This window comes from Cervus elaphus, chromosome 5 (genome assembly GCF_910594005.1).
Source record: "Cervus elaphus chromosome 5, mCerEla1.1, whole genome shotgun sequence".
Classification (NCBI taxonomy): Eukaryota; Metazoa; Chordata; class Mammalia; order Artiodactyla; family Cervidae; genus Cervus; species Cervus elaphus.
The window spans coordinates 82,411,256-82,434,195 of NC_057819.1; the positions used below are offsets into that span (position 1 = coordinate 82,411,256).

Below are 22,940 nucleotides of genomic sequence, written 5' to 3' on the forward strand. Positions count from 1 at the left end.
CAGCTTCAGCATCAGTCCTTCCAGTGAATATTCAGGGTTGATTTCCTTTAGGATTAACTGGTTTGATCTCCTTGCAGTCCAAGGGACTCTCAAGAGTCTTCTCCAGTACCACAGTTCGAAAACATCAATTCTTCAGCAATCAGCCTTCTCTATAGTCCAACTCTCACTTCTGTATATGATTACTGGAAAAACTACAGCTTTGACGATACGGACCTTTGTCGGCAAAGTGATGTCTCTGCTTTTTAATATACCATCTAGTTTGTCATAGCTTTTCTTCCAAGGAGCAAGCATCTTTTAATTTTATGGCTGTAGTCACTGTCCATAGTGATTTTGGAGCCCAAGAAAAGTCTGTCACTGTTTCCATTTTTTCCCCATCTATTTGCCATGAAGTGATGGGACCAGATGCCATGATCTTAGTTTTTTGAATGTTGAATTTTAAGCCAGCTTTTTCACTCTCCTCTTTCACCTTCATCAAGAAGCTCTTTATTTCCTCTTCACTTTCTGCTATTAGGTATCATCTACATATATAAGGTTACTGATATTTTTCCCAGCAATCTTAATTACAGCTTGGGATGCATCCAGGCTGGCATTTCGCATGATGTACTCTGCATGTAAGTTAAAAAAGCAGTGTGACAACATACAGCCTTGATTTACTCCTTTCCCAATTTGGAACCAGTCCACTGTTCCAAGTCCAGCTCTAACTACTGCTTCTTGACCTGCATACAGGTTTCTCAGGGGACAGTTCAGGTGGTCTGATATTCCCATCTCTTTAAGTATTTTCCACAGTTTGTTGTGATTCACACAGTCAAAGTCTTTAGCATAGTCAATGAATCAGAAGATGTTTTTCTGGAATTCCCTTGCTTTTTCTATGATCCAGCGGATGTTGGCAATTTGATCTCTGGTTCCTCTGCCTTTTCTAAATCCAGCTTGAACACCTGGAAGTTCTTGGTTCATGTACTGTTGAAGCCTTGGCTTGAAGGATTTGGAGCATTACCTTGCTAGCATGTGAAATGAGCACAAGTATGTGGTAGTTTGAACATTCTTTGTCATACCTCACTGATAAATTGTTTATCATTATGAAGTGGCCCTCTTTTTAACACTCTAGGTCTTAAGGTCTGTTTTATCTGATATTTAAGAATAATCATAACAGCCACCTTATACTTCCTGTTTGCTTGTTCTTTTTCCATCCACTTACTTCCAATACATGTCTCCTGTAGTCAGCCTACAGTAGGCCTTTCCCCTCTAATCTACTCTAGCAATCTCTGCCTCTGACATTTTAAGACCATTTACATATATAATAGTTGTATTGGTTGAATTTGGGTCAATCTCTTAAATTATTTGTTTTCTCTTTTCCTTATTTTGCATTTCTTTCTTCCTCCTTTCCTGCCCCCCCCCCGTTTTTTTTTTTTTTTTTGGATTGTTTCTATTATGTTGGTGATTATCCTACACCAACTACACAAACTACAATATGTCTCCTTGCTTTCCTCTGCCTGAAGAACACCCTGCAGAACTTTCTTTAATGTTTATCTGCTGTGGTGCACGCTCTTGATTTTGTGTTTATCTGAAAAGGTCTTCATTTTTGCCTTCATCACTGCTGGGTATAGATTTCCAGGACTGCATATTTCTTTTAGTATATTGAAAATATGATTCTACTCCTTTCTGGCTTCCATTGCTGTTGTTCAGAAATAAGCTGTTAGTCTAACTCAGGGCTTGGCAAATTACAATCTCTAGGTCAAACTGGGCCCAGCACCTGTTTTTTGTAAACAAAGTTTTACTGAAATGTAGCCACAACCATTCACTTATGTATTATCTATGATTGCTTTTGAGCTACAACAGCAGAACTGAATAGTTAAACAGAGATCATATGGTACTGGCATAAATACAGAAAAACAGACCAATGGACTGGAATAGAGACCTGAAATAAATCCTCACACATATGGTCAATCACCTTGAACAAGGATGCCAAAAACACTCAATGGGGAAAGCTCTCTGCAACAAATCGTGCTGGGAAAACTGGATGTCCATATGCAAGAGAATCAAGGCGGAACCTTGTCTTACATCATCTACAAATATTAACTCAAAATGGATTAAAGACCTAAATATAAGACCTAAAACTATGAAACACCTGAAAGAAAACACAGTGTAAAAACTGTATGACACTAGGCTTGGCAATGATTTCTTGGATACGACACCAACGGCACAGGCAACAAAAGCAAAAATAGACACATGGGACAATGTCAAACTTAAAAACTTCTGTGCATCAAAGGGCACAGTCAACAGAAGGACTGTGAGCAGAGTATTAGCTAAATTAATGTGATCTTGAACAAGTTCCTTATCCTCTCCAAGCTTAAGTTTCCTGATCTTTCAAGGAGATGACAATACCACTTTCATCAAGTTTGTAGTATGGCATAAAAATGAGTATGCAGTGAATATTCACTACTGTCCTTTTCTAAATTGCCTTTAAAGTCTATGCCATTGTTTTGAACATCTTCGGTGGTAAGAAATCTTAATCTCTGATTACAGACTGGATCATATACTCAACTAAAAGCAACTGTACAAGTTAAGTTTACCAAATAAGATGAGTGGTCCAGATAGTTTTTGTTCAGTAGGGAAAGAGCAAATAAGCCAAGATGGTGGTGGTCAGGCTCTCTCTCCTCACGCCCTCTCTCTCGCCCCACGTTTTGTGAATAATGATTATGTAACTGAGATCATTTATAAGGCTTCCCTTGTGGCTCAGCTTGTAAAGATCAGCCTGCAATGCGGGAGACCTGGGTTCAATCCCTGGGTTGGGAAGATCCCTGGAGAAGGGAAAGGCTATTCACTCCAGTATACAGTCCATGGGGTTGCAAAGAGTTGGATAGCACTGAGCATGTGTGTCATGAGGTACGTGCTTGGCCATGGGCTACTTGTGTTCTGTAAGCATATATAAGTTCCACCTGGAAAGCCCTTGAGGGAGGTTATGTTATGTCTGCTGCTACAGCCGCTGTACCAGCCAAGAGAGAAGAAACAGCTGCAGTTCCTACAGCTCCTCTAGTTTTCTTCCAACCTCTTAGCTCACACCTTGCCTACCCTGCATTCAGCAAACAGTGCATACAGTATGAACGGGGAGACATGGTCTAAATGGCACTTTGCAGAAAAAAACCCTGTGAGTCTAAACAACACCTTGCGGGATGGGGAATAAGTGTAAATCTATGGCTGATTCATATCAATGTATGACAAAACCCACTGAAATGTTGTGAAGTAATTAGCCTCCAACTAATAAAAAAATTAAAAAAAAAAATAAATAAACAACACCTTGATCATGTTACTATTAGCTTACTTTTGGGGAAAATTCTCCAGAAGTTCCCAAGATTCTTCTAATTTTTATAGGTTAACATGACTGTTTGACCTGACTGCTTAATTCACTGAATTGCACACATCTGACATGCATATAATTTAATAAAATTCACACTGTCTACTGAAAACTTTGATGATTTGGTTTTGGATCATATCATACAAGAAACATATTTTATTAAATGTCACTATTTTCTTTAAAAAGATTCTGTCCATACCCCTAGAAAGAGTAACACCAACTGTACTAAAACAAACACCAACTCTGGGTTCCTACAAACCACAAGAAAAATCCTACTGATACAGAGTTATACTTTATAATATGCTCAGGGTAATATCTTCAATGTCCATCTAATTTTTTCTTGCCACAATTTAAGAACATGCCCTTTTGTACTATACTCTGCTAATAAAAGAACAAGTACTCCTGTAATTACAAAGTCTTTGGCATCTGAAGCAGTTATTAAACCATCTTTCATCCTTGCATTCTCCTAGTTAAATAATCCAAATTGTTTTGCTTTTACTCACTATGTTCTCTTTGCAAAAGCTCGTATTTTTACATGCAATACTGAAATATAATGTGGACTTAACTTTACAGGGATAATTAAGAAAATAGAGTTAAAAATCACAGTTATATTAAGCAGCAATGTGATAAGTGTAACCATGAATAATAGCTGAAGACCACTCAGAAATTAATTCCACACTGTGAGCCTACCGCGAGTGTTCCAGATCACAACAGTCCTTACCAGGGGACTTTCCTTGCTGTGAGTTGCTTCTTCGCTCTCTGTATCTGGCTGGAGTGGATAAACCCATGTCTTTACTAGGCTTGCTAGCAGGCCCCATTTCGGAAATAAGGAATCCCATTTGTTCTGAAGGCAAGATATTCTCAGGTGGATTGGTCTGGCATTTTATACTGGCATCCACCTAAAATATTAAACCCACTCATTATTCCAAATTACCCCCAAACAGCTACTAAAAATTAAGATATTTTATCAGAGGAGTTCTATTATAGAAAAATGATTAAACAAACATGATCGTTAAAGCTTTTTAATCCTTATGAATGATGCTACCCAATTTTATTAAGCTAACCTGAATCTTTGGTAGTAAGATGTATATTTCCCCATACAGAAACCACTGAAATGTCTATGCAGCTAAAATATGTACCTATGACCAGAGGAAGATTCACCATGAAGCTTCATTTTTTAAACAAAATTCACACACACAATTTATAACTGGTTAACACCACTATCTTTTCCCATTCTAACATCTCTTCCATCAGATTTCCCCTCTTGGTGATACTGGAATGGCCGTAGGTATGATCCTGTTGGATGATGTCAGAGGGGCTGTGAATACTTTATTCTACTAATTTTGGTTTCTTTGTCTTAATAAGGCTCTCAAAATTGCATAAGCTTCAGCCCCTATAAAATCTAGATCTGCCTTGCTTATGATACATAGATTTGTTTCTTGGAGTTCCTATGTTTTCTTCAGAATACCTAATCCCTTTGTCAAGTTGACCAATTTCTGAAATATTCTATATAATAATGAATTTATTTTAAAATAAAACTATATGTTAAAGTAGGGCTAGAAGTTCAAAATACAGCTTTCAAAAGCTGTGATATCCAAATTTTTTTAAAGAAACTATGTGAATGCAATTTTAAGGTATGAAATCTAATATTTTGGATGTGACTATGAAGGAATAAAGACACATTTCATGATCTTTTCACAGGCGTATTTGAAACACAAAGGGCCTATCTCTGGTCTACTGAATTTATAATATTATTTTAATACATAGTACACTGGGTCTCAATGTTTGGGCTCAAAAAGGACAATGAGTTGATAGAAACCTTAAGACATTTGGCTCTTAAGTTAGCCAGAAAAGAATGCCTTAAGAAAAAACGGCCCGGGGGCTTCACTCACTGTCCAGAGGTTAGGACTCCATGCTCTCACTCCTGAGGGCCCAGGTTCAATACCTGGTTAGGGAACTAAAATCCCACAAGCCACGTGGTGTGGCCAAAATACACACACTGCTGCCAAAAAATTATCTTGTGAAGCTCTAAAGATGAAGACATTTTCAACTCCATTAAAGAAAAAAATCCAAAATGAAATACATATATATCAGGCTAGGATTGAGAAAAAAATACTTAATCACAAAAGTGATTTTAATTTGGATATACTTTTATATTTTAGAATGCGAGTTTATTCATTTTCTGGTCATAAGCTAGCAGTGATAAAGGATTATTCTCTACTTTCAGAATATATCTCTCAAACCAGAGTCAGAATTCTACTTTAGGAATGAGAATATTAGCAAGGACATTCACACGCAATATGCTCTCAAGTCAAATTAGAATCCAATAATGCTGTAAGAAAGTATGAAAATACTTCCAAGCATCTCTTTACCTCCACGCTACAAATGGCCAGGAAAGTCCTGATGTTATCTATGAGATAAACCATCCATCTGAGAAGTGGAATTTAATCAGGCAGGCACACCTAGTCCATTCAAATTAAGTTTGGAAGTGAAACTCAGAGGATGTTTTTAACATGAAAATATTGGTAAATCTTATACCACAGTGCTCATTCAAACCATAACATAATGAGAGCATGCCTGACAGTTCAGGTTACTTCTTTCTGAAATGCTTTGTGCACAACCACTGGGACATGATCCTTCCGGAAAGCATAATGAACTCGTATTAAACCCAAATAAAACCAGGACAAAGTCCCCACTACAACAGTCCTTAGCAAGAAGCACCAGGTACCTCTGAACATTACTAGGAATTTTTCTTTGCCTCTTACCTGGTGCGTGCTGAATGGTAGCCCTTCCTGCACAAACACTACTGGAGATGGCGATGGATTATGACTCAGCTGCTCCTTCAGTTTGATGTGAGCTTGCTGGTTGATTGCAGGCTCTTGCATTGTAGTATTTTCAACAGGCTGAGCTGGGTGGATGGTATAGATGTACTCAGGTGACTGTGGTAGAGAGCAGGTAATTGCCTGTTCTGTTCCGACCACAAAAGACGTAATATCTGAGCCTACAGGAGTAAGTGGCTCCAGCTGGCTAGCCTGACTTGTGGAAGATGGATTGCTGTTGTTTGAATTAGCTAGGATATGTTGGCCTCTACTAGACTGGGATGTTGAGCACTGATTCTCAACAGGCTCCACCTTGACCATCTCCAATTTAGGGGAGGAATGCAACTCATCTACTATCTGAAAAACAGCCTCTAGGTTTACTTCTGTCTTTTTACTTTCATCAGTAGCACTGCAAGGCCAATTAGAAGGCAGAAATTCAACTGGATAGGAAGACTGCATTGGAGGATTCTGGGAAAAGAGAAAATAGGATTCTTTGGATAGAAAATCAAATATGAGATTAAGGAGGAAAGCAAAAACATTTACACTGATGAATGCTAAACATAAACAAATTAAACTTGAAGTTCACTAAGAAAACTTGAATGCCAGTCAAGTTTTCGGCAGTGGTACCTTTAACTCTATTGTTAGCATTAGCACACGAACTATTATATGTCAACCACTATGCTAAGTTTTAATATTGGAATGGATCAATAATTCTCAGGGTTAAAGTACACAAAATCAAAAACAAGCTATAGTATCCAAATACCTATTTGATGATAAAATGTCTATGTATCAAATTCTATCAGAAAGGTTGACAGACAAAAACATACACTGTTTTAGGAATGTAGTAAGGAAATAAACACAGGCTGCTCACAAGTCCGCCAATGCTTCAATAGATTCAGGGGGAAATACTGATATTCTGTTCCAAATAATCTGGGGAAAAAATGGATGGAATATCAAATGTCCTTTCTTGAGATTATTTTAATACTAAAACAATAGATTAAAATAGCTGTCACTTTTAGACTGATATCGTCAAGATGTATTCTCTTATACATAGTACTGTGCACAGTTACATCTGATGGTAGACAACCTCAAGCCATGAACACAGAATGCTGAAGAGTAATGATTAAATAAAATACGTACTGAGTTGTTGCCAAATGCAGAGTTTTGCACAGAATAGGTATTCAGTAATTGTTTGCTGACTATATCAGGTTATAAACATAAGATACAGAAGAGTTATAATTAAACAAAATAGGTAGTGAGTCAGTCGCCAAACAGACTACAAAGATTGCATCAATAATTCAAAGGCCACTAATGCCAAATAATGTAAATCTAAATGGCTTAAACATCAAGCTACTGGACTACAGCTGTACACCATTTATTGAGTTGTTACTACATTGCAGGCATACACAAAGTGCTTTCTGTACATTATTTCATTTAATCCTCATAAGAGGTTAATGAAATGTGATAATCTCCATTTCCAAATAGTGGAACTAAAGTTCAGAGAAACTTTATAATTTATTCAAAGTCACAATGAAATAACTAACAGAGCTAGGTTTCAAGCCTAGGTTTGCCTGACTCCAGAATTCTTGCTCTTAACCATTACAATATACGAACCATTCATGCACAGTCACCACATCTACAATCCAACAAAACTTAACTGCAATTATTTTCAGAATGGCATCTGAAATACTTCCCTTTTTTCCATTTAAAAATTTTATGTCAGACTTCCCTGGTGATGCAGTAGGAAAGAATCCACCTGCCAGTTCAGGGGGACACGGGTTCTATCCCTGGTCCAGGAAGATTCCACATGTTGCAGGGCAACTAAAGCCTGCATGGCACAACTACTGAGCCCAAGTGCTGCAACTCCTGAAGCCCACGAGCACAGAGCCTGTTCTCCGCAATGGGAGAAAGTAGAGCAATGGGAAGCCCTTGAACCATAAGGAAGAGTAGCCCCCCCTCGTCACAGTAGAGAAAGTCAGTGCAAAGCAGTGAGGATCCAGCACACCCAAAAATAAATAAATACATAATTTAAAAAAACTTTTTAAAATAAAAGTTTTATGTCTACTTATCTCTGTTTTCCTACAATCAACATGTATTGCCTTTGCAGTAAGAAAAAGTCTTTAAAGATGTTTTAAATGACTTATTTAAAACATAATCAAGAAACACCAACAGAGTATCTCTAGTATGACCCAGGTGAGAGAATGCCTGAATCTACAGATAAGAGCATCTAATTTGTGAGACAGACATGTCCTTCCAGTGAAAATGAAACAGCTAGACTAACATGCTTGATGATATCTGCATTAAATATGTCCATCTAAGTCCCCTTGCGGGATTCTATACTCTCCAAACAACAATCTGATTATAATTTGACTTCCAATGTACATTTTCTAAATTAAAAAAAAGAAAAAAGGAATGCTCTTTTGAGTACTGGAATGCCACTAGTAAGCTATTTTTTAAGAATGGAAGCTATCGTGATTACATGATATCAAAGGAAAACAACTCCAATCTTTAAGCAACTGCAACATAAAAATACAAACAGGATTTAATTTTATCCTAAAACTGGTAGTCTACAACATTTAAATCAAAGAAACTGTTTCCTAATAAATAATGAGAAAATGATTGAAGTGTGGTGTTTACAACATGGGGGCTTTCTCATTTTTTACATCATTTTCCCTTTCTCCTTTAAAAAAAAATAAGTAATTATCTGTGCTATCTTGGAAGGATCTGTCATTTGGTGATTTATATACTTTTAGAGCTTACCTGGAAAAATGAATTATTTTACCACTGTATTCAGTTTTACCACCGCTGACAGTTGAACAACATTGTTTCAACTAACTGACAGCAATGATGAAAATGTTCTGTGCGCTATAAAATTCGGTAGCCCCTAGCCATACGAAACTATTAAGCATCTGAAATGTGGCTAGTGACTAAGGAATGATTTTTAAATTTTATTTAATTATAATTAATTTCAATTTAAATAGCCTACATGTGGCTAGTGCCTAATAATAGGCCCAGAAGTGTAGGCCTGGAAGAATCCTCAGACATCATTTACATCAACTCTTTTTTTTTTTTTAGAATTGAGAAAAACTGAGGCCATAATCCATAGCTTACCTCTGGCTACTCATTAAGATAAAATTACACACTGAAACTCTGCGTGGTCAACTGGCCAACCGTACTGTTCCTGATGCAGAGAATGTCCACGGCTCCCAGCCTCTTACCTGAAAGTAGTTGCAGTGTGCGTAGGAAGAGGCAGTGGGGCTGACACAACTACTGAGCGCGTCCATGTGCGTGGAAGGCGAGCAGCACTGCAGCACGGCTGGAACAAAGCCACACAGAAAAGCTGTCAACACACATAAACCTGCAGCCTTCAAAGCGCTCCTCTCTTTCAACCTGGAGCAAAAACTTGCAAAAGTTTTCCTTTGTGGGTGCAATATATTTAGTCCGATGAGGTGCCATTATTTGTTGAAAACAAACAGTAATAAAGCAATATTAAAAGTCACTTAAAAGGGTCATTTCTACTTTTATAAATGAATCCTTTAGCACCTAAGTATTTTGCTACATTTCTAACCAAACGTTTATTCTTACTGAAAGTAGTAATTTCCTTTTATTGAAAATATCAGAACATATTCAGAATTCTAAAATAATTATTTCAATCATCTTAACAGTAACAAACATTTGGAGGAAAGTGTGTTTTTAAGTATAAAATAAGTATAAAAACTCTCGAAACACTCCTACTGTATATACAATGCATCCAGTGAAATCTATGGAAAAAAGTGTTTTAATCATTTAGCCAAGTGGTTAGGAACTCAGACCTAGAGCTAGACTGTCTGCCTTTGGAGCCTAGTTATATAAACCTGAGGCTTCCCTGTTGGCTCAGTGGTAAAGAACCTGCCTACCAATGCAGGAGATGCAGATTCCATCCCTGGGTCAAGACGACACCCTGGAGAAAGAAATGGCAACCCACTCCAGTATTCTTGCCTGGGAAATCCCAAGGACAGTGGAGCCTGGCGGGCTACAGTCAGCCCATGGGGTTGAAAAAGAGTCAGACACGACTTAGTGACTAAACAACAAGAACATAAACTGGAATAAGATCAATTCCTTTGGGTTCCATTTCTGTATCCTACTATAGAATAGGAATAGTAACAGTACCTACTAAGAACAACACTGACATACAGTAAGCAATCAGTATACAAATAGCTAATCATTTTAGTTAAGGAAATACATTTTTTCCAAACTTCCTCTTTATAGTTAGGATACCATGAAAAGACTGAATTCTTTGTACTGGTATAGTCATACTTACAGTGAAGTTAAAGTCATTCAGTCGTGTATGACTCTTTGTGACCCCGTGGAATAGTCCACGGAATTCTCCAGGCCAGAATACTGGAGTGGGTAGCCATTCCCTTCTCCAGGAGATCTTCACGGATCTTCCCAACTCAGGGATCAAACCCAAGTCTCCCACACTCCAGGAGGATTCTTTACCAGCTGAGCCACCAGCGAAGCCCAAGAATACTGCAGTGGGTAGCATATCCCTTCTCCAGCAGATCTTCCCAACTCAGGAATCAAACTGGGGTCTCCTGCATTGCAGGCAAATTCTTTACCAGCTGAGCTACCAGGGAAGTCCCCATACTTACAGATGCAGCCTTAATAATTGGTTGAGTCTCCTCTTTTCCAGAGAGAGAATCTCCAGAACAAATGAGAATCAGTTATAACATCACACCTTTGGATTAAAGAGAGTATGACATTTACTGAGCACCTAACATATTCCAGGCACAGTCCAAAGCCCTTTACATGTACTGTCTCATTTAATCCAAACAACTGAATGAGATATTAACATTACTTTACAAAAATAAGGAAATGAAAGCTCAGGGATGTTAAAAAATGTGCTGAAAGTTCACAAAGCTGATAGTGACAGAGGCAATCATCAAACTGCAAAGTACGTGCTCTTCAATGTATCATGATATTTCCCTAATCTTTCTTTCTAAAATGTAATACTTTAATTTTACTAGAACTCCACTTGTGGAATATTTTTAAGGTGTCTCTATTTACAGGTGGCAACATTTTTGGTCCACATTTCTCATATTCTGAATATACTAGTAAAATTACTAAATAATCTTATTCTGTAATCTTCGAAGTAAATTAGCCTAACAATTGCAAAAATTCATCAAAATGCTTCCCTTTTTATCCATTACTGACCATGGATTTTTAAAATGTCACAAGTTCATAAAGGTATAAGAGAAATATTTTATTATATCATGTGCATTTTAAGGCATTAAATTTTACACACGAAAATAAAAAGTTAAAATAATGGATAGAATTCTAGTTCAAATAAGAATATAAGGGTTGATGTTTTCTGAATTACATAATTTTAACAATTCCAGTGGTTAAAAAAAACAGATATTACTAGGATGGCCACATAAAATTCAAGCAGCTGTCACTTCCCATATCCTTGGAGATTATTCAAATACACAATTTAAAATTTTTGGATTGGAATTTGGTTTCCCAGAATATTTAAAAGCATAAATACCCTGGGAAATAAGTTAAATCCAAAAAGCTAAGGAGGGGTCTGCAGGGTTTGCTGAAACTGAAAAAAACTGGGATGATCCTTTTTTCCAGTTTTAACAGCTAAGGAAAACTGCCCCCTAGTGGCAGAAAGGACTCAGTCAGGGGCTGTAGATTTTCTCTTATCGCGTGTGTGTGCGCTCAGTCATGTCGGCTCTTTGTGAACCCACAGACTGCAGCTCCTCAGGCTCCTCTGTCTATGGAATTTTCCAGGCAAGAATGCTGGAGTGAGTTGCCATTTCCTCCTTTAAGGGATCTTTCACCCATCAGGGCACCATAAAAGTGTTTTGTTACAAATAAATCAATGAAAGGTATTAGCTTTATTTTTCCAATAGTGCTATAATCAATCTGACGCCACTGTTTACCCATTATGAATAGCTGTTAAAGTGTACCTCAAAGTAAATTTCTTGAAAAAAAATAGAATATACAACAATAAAATATAACATACAAGTGAATATATTAATATATAGTTGATAGCTGATTTGGTATCTAAGGAAACAGCAAAATAGTGACTGTCCTTTAAAGTGTCCAGTTGCAAATAGAAAGTAGAAAGGTACCTGCATGAAGAAAGGGAGGTGAATAGGTAATCCAAAAAGACTCCTCAATGGCTATTTCCTTACCAGTTCAGTCCTACTTCATACACTCAACAAACCAGAACAAAGCAAAGTATTAATAAGTTCACTGCATATGAAAATCTAGTTATAAAAATACAACTGTGTGCTTCATACATGACAAATTAATCTAGTGTGTATTAGGAATAGGAAAGCACTGTGAAAGTACTAACACTTCTAAAACTGAGTTTATCACTATGAAGACACATTCACCTCCATAAAGATCCTTCAGTATCTTTCTGAAGGCAGGGTTCATTTAAGGCACTGAATCGCATGTAGAATAAAAAGCTGGAAATAGTGAACAATTTCTATTTCAAATATAAGAGTTGATGACATCTTTTATGGTAAAAATAGATTACTAAAAATTTATCTAAAAGTAAAAATTTTCACATCCACTATATGTTAGGAAAACAAGTTCATACACTTTTTCCAATGTAGGTAATTCAAATTTATAATTAAAATGTTTTGGACTTGAAGCTACTCTGGAATAGTACAGTATCAACAGCGAAGAAACAATCAAAAGGAAAAATATCCTAATAGTAAAGTTAATTTCAAGGTAAGTTACTACAGCAACTAGAACCTCAACATCTCCTCATCTACAGTGAGGTAAAGAAATGGTATTCGAGTCTATAACCATAAGAAGTCAAAATAGAACATATTATTGTAGAACCAAGTTCAGAGCACCAATGGCCAAAAGGTGGAAGCAACCCAGTGTCTATCAACAGGTGAACTGATAAAATGTGGTCTGTAAATATAGAAATTTCAGAAAATTATTCAGCATTTAAAGGAAGGAGATTTTTTACTCATGCCGCAATATCAATGACTCGGAACAAGTGAAAGATGCTAATCACAAAAGGACAAATACATGAGGTTCCTAGAGTTATCGATTCTTCAAGACAGAAAGCAGGACGGAAGAGGGGAATGTGAAGTTAAGTGTTTATTGGGTACAGAGTTTCAGCTGGGGAAAGACGAAAACGTTCTAGAAAAGGATGGCGGTGATGCTAGTACAACAATGTGAATGTATTTAACGCCACAGAGCTGTACACTTAAAAATGGCTAAAATAGTCAATCTTACATGTATTTTACCTCAATGAAAAGAAAATAAAATATAATTGTGCTTTTGCTTAAAAATCCTTCTAGTGTATCTATGCCAAGTCCCTCTCTCCATAAGAACAAAATCAGACCTCACCAGAGAAACTGACAATACAGGCTCCCAGAGCATCAGAAAGTTCTTATAACTTCATATTCTATACTTGTTTATGTACATTATGTAGAATGAAAAGCCTAAAGATCAAATGTTTAAAATTTAATGTACTTCAAAACAGTAATAATCAACCTTCTTTGCCCAAGAGTCAATTCAGAAAATTTTTTAAATAATAAAACACATGCACCTTCATGAGAAGGGTATATTCTTATAAATCACTTCAGTCAGCCTTTAAAGTGTTAGTAGCTAGGCTCATTTGAAATATAGCTTTTAAAATATGTTATCCTTTATATGTAAATATAAAGTTTTTAAGTGTTTTAAATCTATTCAAATTCTATACATTAATTCATTTAATCCCAGACCCAAACTATTATTGCCACGTTTTGGAAAGGGAAATTGAAACTGAGTGACATGAAATAATCCACAGTAAGTCACAATGTCCATCAGATGACTAACTGCAAAGCTGAGGCTAGAATTACTTCGTTTACTCAATAAATATTTACTGAGAGCCCATGACGGCCAAGCATGCACCAGGTGCGGGGTATACAGGAATGAGTCAGACACAGCTGCAGACGGAAGGCCCACTCCAGCAGCTGGATGGAGTCTGCCTCTCTGCTCGACCAGAGGGAGTCAACAGCCCAGCGTCAGTGCCCCGCCATCGGCAGCACAGAAGCCGAGGTCCCCCGACCAGTGTCTGTCACCCACCCTCTCTGGAAGGAACTGACTCTGGGGAAGAGGTATATCAGAAAAGAGTCTCTCAAAAGGAAAACAAAACAAACCAAATGTCCTCTCTGTATTACAAGCAGGCAGGCGGCAGCAAGCAGAACATGACGGCCGAACAAATGAGCTCGAGAGAATTTGCCTAGATGTGGTTCCTAGCGCTGCCTGTGCTGAGCTGTGCTTCTGCGTCTAATCTCTAAAATGAGGATGACTACATCCCCTAGCTTACAAAGTTGTTCTGAGGATTAAATGAATTAATACTTGGAAAGCACTCAGCATAGTACCTGGTCACAGTGACTGCTACACAAATATGTTACATAATATACGAGATAAAGGGCAGCTACAAATCACCAATCACTGCTTTGAGCTTAAAACTTAACTTGGGGAAAAAAGTCAAAGTTAACTTTGAATCAGTTCAGCATTAGAACATGAGTCAAAGGAAAACAATTCCTCAAATACAGGATTCTATATATAAATATGAATATACTAATATTCTTATATATGTTCAAATACATACAGAACGAGCAAAACAAAAAGGTCTAAAATAAAGTTTTTTATAAAAAAGGGAAATTAAATTATAGTAGCACCCTGAAAACAGCATTAGAGAAGAAAGCTGAATTCAAGACCAGGCAAGACTAAAGAGAGTCCACTAATGGTGGACCTATAACATTTTGTCTTTGAAGAAGGGGTAAGAGTGGAAAAAATGTAAACGAGTTAGGCAAAGAAAACAGATGCTTCAAGAGAGGAAAGACAAATGCAAGAAATCAGTCAGGTGAGTCCATTTATGAGTCAGTCTGAGAGCAGTTTTTTAGTCTCAAAGTTTGGCTTTACTAGAGAAATAATTTACGAAATATTACAAAATACAAATTTTACTGGTTATACCACATGAAGACCACATCCAAGTTTATTTTCAATATAACTGATTTTTAAATGAAGTTGAGTATTGTTTTTTTTTACTAAAATTTGATCCAAATCTCAAGTCACATAGTTTACTTTGAAAGGATTATAAAAGTATGACCATTATTCCAAAATTAGTTACTTTATTAGGATTTGGAGAGCTGGATTGAGAGTGATTATTATCCTGCCTCTGAGAGTAGTATTCTACTTAACTTTGGTAAAGTCATTCGTGAAGCCCTTCACAAACAGGTATTCACTAAATATTGGTTAAACTGCTCACTACGTTTTGCCTCCTTCACCTGAGATTTGGAGGAATTAAGCACTTACTTGTACAGTTATTTCTTTGGCATTTTCTTTTCCTTCCATAGCAGGTCTTTTGTATTTAACAATACAACTTTTTATTTCTATAGTACTTCAGAATGTTCAAAGCAATTTTGCCTACATTATATCATAGAACTACTCTGTATATTAGAATTCATCATGAAATCATGAGATTTTTCTTTTTCTCATAACCTCAGAACCTTCACAGTAATTTCAATCATCCATATCAAAGAAGACAAAACAAAAATTCAGATAATGCAAGATTCTATTTCATATGCAGTCTATAGTATCAAAACATTAGCACTTGTTCTTTTAATGTGTCTCTTTCCTAGCCCTTATCTTGGACTCCTGGAGACAATTTTCAATGTAATTATTAAATCAATAAATTTATTTATAATTTAAATCCAAACTAACACAAAATATTTTTAAATGACATAGATCCTAAATTGTAATAATTTAACAAATAGTACTTTTATAACGAATAATATTAACTATTTGTAGTATTTTCTAGTAACATACAACTAGTTCTCATAAAATTTAGAACTAGGAGTTTCTAAGAGGATTGTTCAGAACTTGGAACACATTTTCCCGTAGAAACATCATCATACAGGCTAGTCTGGCTCCTAAGCCAGACTATAACCATCCGTACCTTAACTGCGGCACTAACAGTAATATGGAACCTAACCGCCATATCTAATATGTACACAGGAAAATTTCTCCAAAATTCCAAGTTAGAAGGCCAAGCACATTTCTCTCTCTGTGGTAGTCCTTCTAAATTTCAACTCCCCAGAAGTTTTTGAGTCTTTAGTAGCGTAGAGGAGGGGCGTTTAAGGGAGGTTAGGAAAAGAAAGAGAAACATTCATTGCTAAAAGGAAGACAGGGGTGTTGTCCAGTAAATGGGCTACATCACGTAAAGCAAGTATAAGAAAGACAGACTGTCTCTCTCTTATGTGTGTGTGTATATATTCTATGCATTTAGGGAATGCAGCCAAATTATAATTTAGATAGAAATGCCTAATTTATTAAAATATTGATTAAAAACCCCTCAGGAAAGATCTGACACTATTTGTTGCTATACATAAGATATATAACATAAAATGTCATCTTCTAGCTTTCAAGATCACCCAGATATTTTTGTTCTTCAAAGAATTAGCTGAAAGTCTGGGGAAAAAAAGAATTAGGCCTCTACTTTCTTTATATATAAGGTTAAAAAAAAAGATTTTTTAATTTCTAATAGGCAAATGATTAGAAGTGCTATATCATCTTACTCCATATAATTTCTTCCCTTTATCCTTCTCCATCCACCAAAACAGTAGCAGCTCCAAAAATCTATAAAACTCAATCTAATTTAACCTCTGGTTTTATTATTTTGATATTATTGAACTAAGTGCTTTGAGAAAATAAAGCAATCCCTTTTACTGTCTGTAAAATTTAGGTAGACTGCAATGAGCCAATAATACATAAATATGGTTGGATATTACCAGCATTACTATAAATGGAACAGTTTTCAAATTTATAGCTTTTAAAAGACAACCAATCATTTAACCCCCTTATCTAATTTACATGCCTCCCACTTATTTTAGTTTTTGATTTCGGCCTGCCTGGGAAGAGTGGTCTAACAAAAATACCGCTGGAGACTGCTTCCAGCTCTACTTACTTAATATGCCTAAACTCTTAGTTCAAAGGGCAAAGGACTGCCCCCTTTTTTCCCTTCCTGGTCTTTTCTGAAAGCCTTGACCCTTGACTTTTTTCTATTGCCCCTTTTCACCATTCTTTGTAAACACTAATGAAAACACACATCACCTCTATGGTGCTTCTGCAAAACAATAAATTGTTTTTAACTAAATAGTAACATTATCATTCTGCAAAAATGTATCCTCACAAAGACATCCCCTGGCCCCAAGAAGCTAAATGCATGGTCACTATCACATGGATTCCCAAGAGTGGCCTGAGCTCTTTTGGCAGGTCTTCCATGCCCTTGGCTGGGCTCTAGGTCAGTTGTCAGGCTCTTCTCAGCCACTCCCAGCTGTTCGCTGGCTGAGATTAACTCTGCAAGGACTGCATTGCCAAACCACACCATTACATTTTTATTAAAAGAATATAATTTAGTCTTAAGAGATGGTGAGTAGGCTCTTTTATTAAACTTCATTACTGAGATACTAAGATAATTTCATTATGAGGTAGTCTCACCTACATAACTTTTTAATATAAGTATTTTTTTCTAAAAGAAAAAACCCACAAAAAACTACTACACCAAGAACAGTGTTATACCAAGATCTGGTGTACTAAGTCTTACCAGAACATATTTCGAGGATACCAAAGTTTCACTAAAAACATACACTTCTATGTGCCAACAATTTTTACAGCCTTTAAGAACACAATGAAATTTCACATATTGCTAAAAAAATGAGTACTCATGAGAAATCTTTGACATTTCTTAGATGCATATTCCTATTTTTTCTTTATGCATACAAAAATGCATTTAAAAAATATAAGTTCTCATTATCAAGTACCTTAAAAGAAACCAGTGAACTTCAATTTCTCATACCTGTTGGATAGTAGGCTTGGGAGTACTGCGCTGAGGGTGTGTAGTTACTGTATTTTTGGGAGGAGCTGACCATTGTTTGAGGACCTTGCTGAACGTGTACGGATGTGGCACTGGGCTGCAGGGTATACGTGACCTCAGTTGGAAACCTCTGTAGTACAGGAAATGGAACCCCTTTATCTGAAAAAGTGGGAGACGTTTCCACTTGTCCTGGGTGCATTCCAAGAGAGTTCTGCCATGTTCTAGGAGGGATCGGGGTCCGATCTAAACCTTTCAGAGGAAAAGTACTGTGGTTGTGGGACGAGGTTGATACGTAGGAGTAAGGAGACAGACTATCTCGCCGGAACGACCGGTGAAATTGTCCTACAGCCACTGGTCCTGTATAAAAGAGGAAGAGCACATTTACTAATTTTATATTACACCACCAGACGTAGTAAACCAAAAGTCACAAAATACACACTACTCTTCACTTGTGAATATGCTGAGTTCCCAGCCATTCTCAACATGACAAAAATGTATTGGTAAAAACAAGTTCAGAATACAGAATATGAAATTACAAATATAATGCTAAAAAAATAATCAAACTTGTCAATATGATTGTAATATGAGACAAAGTGGCCAAACTCTAACATTAAATCAAAGGTTAAATGTCATCTTACCTTCCACCTCAACTGACTGACCCAGATTTTCCCAATCAGTAAACTATCAGTATTTCCTATAAGTTTTAGAAATTCCATTTGGTCTTTCAAATCACTTAGGAATCTTAATAATAGGTACAAAAATAAGCACTCAACCATATTCATGAAAGATATAAGTATGGAAAAAATAAAAATTATACCACAAAAAGAAATTTCATGTTCTTCGATCCCTTTCAATTTTTAAAAAAAATTTTAGTAACAATCTTTGCAGAAAAGTCAAGCTTGGAAACTCTGACTTGTTCATTCCTGAATCAAAAATTTTCCATGGTCTCTTTTTCTTCAGAGTATCTCTAGTCCCTTCCTAGATATCAATCAATCTCAAACATTGATTTACATTTGAATCACTTGGAGAGTGTTAAAAATCCACACACTCAGGACAAGAGATTCCTAGATTTGCTTTTTCTTATCTAACAAGGTAGAAAGGAATTAATCAGTGGAGATGAGGAAGAGAGAGAAAGAGCAATACTACATAATGAAGAAAAGGAAAATATAAAAGCTGCAAGCTGAACTTATTTTAAAGACTGTGGTTCTTGAAGATAAAAATAGCCTAATTTATTCCTAGGAAGGATTTTACCTATTAAATTACATGGTTCACAAAGCCTTTTCAATTTGTTTTTGTTGTATTAAACTATATCTATATAAATAAAATAGATATAAAAACTATATAATCTATAAAACAGAGGGAAAGTCTAATTTACGTGCTACTCATCTGCTAAAGATGGCACTCACATACCTACTTTTCCAAATATTTAAACCTGTTATACATCTTTTGTTCTAGTATTCCTATAATGTTTGAGTTCTTCTAAAGAATGAAGCATTCGTAAGTGCTCATAACCACTTCTGTTTTGGCGCTGCCTGATTCAAATTGATTTTGCTCAAATAAACTCTTAAAATTTAAAAAGAATAAAGCATTAATGCCAAAAATAAGCACACACAGTAGTTTGGGGCAGATGTGTACACACGGCTGTATTTAAAATGGACCTGTCCTGTCACACAGGGAACACTGCTCCATGTTACGTGGCAGTCCGGATGGAAAGGGAGTTTAGAGGCAAATGGATGCATGTACATGGATCACTGAGTCTCTCTGCTGCTCACCTGAAAGCGTCCCAATACTGGTAACTGGCTATACTCCAGTATAAAGTAAAAAGCTTAAAATAAGACACAAAAAATAATTCTGGAAATCAAGAGCTAATGGAGAAAATAATCCAATGGACAAAAAAATCTCATTCAGAAGATTAAATTAAGTATTTAAATGATACACCTCTTAAAAACTACTTTTCTTTAAAATACAAAATAGTTTTTATGCTGACTAGCAAACACATGTATACACACTTTGAACTACCACTGACAATTCTTTGTTTTAGGACCTAAAGAAACATTTTTTTGTGTGTGAGATCCCAAACTGCCCATCACTTATTTTTTTTTTCTTGGATGCTAAAACTTTATATTGCTAGAGTGTGGAATAGCTCACTAACCCTTCTTTACCCTCTTTAAGGTTAAGTGTTGATGAATTTTCAGACTGTCAATAACAACAGATAATTAAAGAATACTCTACCCTGATTTCTCAAATTCTAATTTAGATCTGAATTAAAATACAATTCTACTTCTACTATGATAAATTCTGAGTGATGCACAAATATTTAAATATTTTAGATGCTCCTGATGTAAGGACACAGGACACAAATTAGAAGGATATACTTTTTTTTTAATTAAGAACTAAAACATGTTCGGCTCTTATTCTTCTGTTAGAGGTTACTTCGTAGGGTACTAGTCTACCAACTTTATAGAACATCACCTACATGTCTTCAGGACATCTAAGATATATATTTGGCAAAGCTTAAATCCAGGATCCTAAAAATGTAAGGCAGACTGAATTTCTGTTGTTCTTTCTATTCCATCTGTAAAAGTGAATCTGAGCTAATCAGTCCCCAGGAGAGAAATTGCCTCTTTCCCAAAACTTGGTTCTTAAGAGTTAAGTTTAGAAAGCTTTAACAAATATTATGAAATAAACTGCCAATAAAAACAAGATAACAATAGTGGGCAAACAAAAAAGGAAAAACACGTGACCCTCACATTTCTTATCAAGTACAGAGGATAAGAGGGTTGGATGGCATCACCGACTCAATGAACATGTGTTTGAGCAAACTCCGGGAGATAGTGAAGGACAGGGAAGTCTGGCATGTTGCAGTCCATAGAGTCGCAAAGAGTCAGACACGCCTTACCGACTGAACAACATTCTCAGAAGGTGAACAGGACAACTAGCTCAATAGACCTAGGTAAAAGAACCAGGTCCTAACACAGAGGATTCTACTGTAAAAGAGAAGTATTTACATCAGAAGCTGCAGTAGAACACAGAACACAAAAAGGAAATGAAGAAAAAGCAGTATAGTCAGGCATATAATCAATGCAAGAATTAAGCAGAATAAAAATTAGTGAGCCTAAAGAGAAAAACCAAGGACTCAGAACAGGGAAATAAAGCAAAACAAAGTTGGACCTGTATTCTTAAACTTAGAATTACATTCCACCCAAATCAGTAACACAATTTCCTAGTGAACCAAGTCTATGTTGTGGACAATCCACACCTGACACATTTTCTATACATACCAACAGGCAGAATGTATGAAATGTATGAAAACTATGATAATGGAGGTATATATGAACTGATGGATTAGCGATACCAAAATTAGCTATGAATTAAATTTATGTTTTTCAACAAATAATCTTTAAAATGCTGACCAACTGAACTATAAGTGAGGAAAATCAGATCCTACATAGCCCCTGTGCTTCTTCAACTGAAATGAACTCTATACTTAAACTACAACTGGGTGTAGGATAGGGCAGGGAAAAAAGAAATCAGAGAAGAGGAAAAAGTGAGCAAGAATTGGTCTCTATGTATGCATGTGTGTTTCTTTCTTTGAAGTAGTGATCCTGTTTTTCCCAAGAACACATTTTCAGTCTTTTCTCCTTATGCCCACCAGATACACAATCTGAAAAAACAAGTATCTAAATGAATGCCAAGGTATTGTATCCACTGCCTTTCTCCATTTGATTCCCCACTAAAATCAATGGACATTGCATGAAAGTAAATGTTAAATTTAAATGTAAATGCTAAATGTAAACGTAAAATTTAAATGTTAAATTTAAATGTAAATGTTAAAAGTAAATATTAAGTAAAGGCTTAATATTCCTTTAGAATTCCTTTAGAACACTCCTATGCCACTGTTACTTTTCCAACTAGTTCCTAGAACTCTAACCTAATCCCTTATCTTCTAAACTCCACAGATACACAACCTAATCCATCTTCTAAATTCCAAATGAAGATTGCTCATTCCTTACCCTGGGCTCACATTAAACTGAACACTGTGTTACTTTTATTTGTATATTTAAAATTTTCCCATAACTGAAAAGTAAGCCAGACACTTTAATGCTAAATCTCTGTTAACATGACGAAAACGTCTCTATTACTCTCCTAGTTGAATGTAAAGAATGAATTCTCATTATTATATCCTGTTGCTTTCTTGGTATGCTGCTGCACATCACCCACTCTTTAAACAAGGAAAGGGAATACTGTCACCCTCACCTTCCTGGAAGAAGGGGGAGGGTATTAGAAATCAAGTTGAAAATAATTTTAAAAGTCAAAGTAACTTTCTATCACAGAGAGTTTTTTAAGTTTGAGTAAACATAGACTTGCATGTAAAGATGGGCATAATAAAGGACAGAAACGGTATGGACCTAACAGAAGCATAAGATATTAAGAACAGGTGACAAGCATACACAGAAGAACTGTACAAAAAAGATCTTCACGACCCAGATAACCACAACGGTGTGATCACTCACCTAAAGCCAGACATCCTGAGTGCAAAGTCAAGTGGGCCTTAGGAAGCATCACTATGAACAAAGCTAGTGGAGGTGATGGAATTCCAATTGAGCTATTTCAAATCCTGAAAGATGCTGCTGTGAAAGCGCTGCACTCAATATGCCAGCAAATTTGGAAAACTCAGCAGTGGCCTCAGGACCAGAAAAGGTGTTTTCATTCCAATCCCAAAGAAAGGCAGTGCCAGAAAATGTTCAAACTACCGCACAATTGCACTCATCTCACATGCCAGCAAAGTAATGCTCAAAATTCTCCAAGCTAGGCTTCAACACAATATGTGAACTGAGAACTTCTAGATGTTCAAGCTGGATTTAGAAAAGGCAGAGGAACCAGAGATCAA

The 22,940-nt window shown here is 36.2% G+C and overlaps 1 protein-coding gene across 2 annotated transcripts in view; it reads right to left on the reverse strand.

Moving 5' to 3' along the window:
• HSF5 (heat shock transcription factor 5) overlaps positions 1–22,940 on the reverse strand; it is a 49,344-nt gene that overhangs the window by 23,582 nt on the left and 2,822 nt on the right. For both annotated transcript variants that reach the window (XM_043902798.1, XM_043902799.1), the window contains exons 2-5: positions 18,032–18,406; positions 9,390–9,487; positions 6,118–6,639; positions 4,074–4,251 (exon numbers count right to left, since the gene is read on the reverse strand). In XM_043902798.1, the coding sequence (XP_043758733.1) occupies positions 4,074–4,251; positions 6,118–6,639; positions 9,390–9,487; positions 18,032–18,406 (1,173 nt within the window). The remainder of the gene's footprint in view (positions 1–4,073; positions 4,252–6,117; positions 6,640–9,389; positions 9,488–18,031; positions 18,407–22,940) is intronic.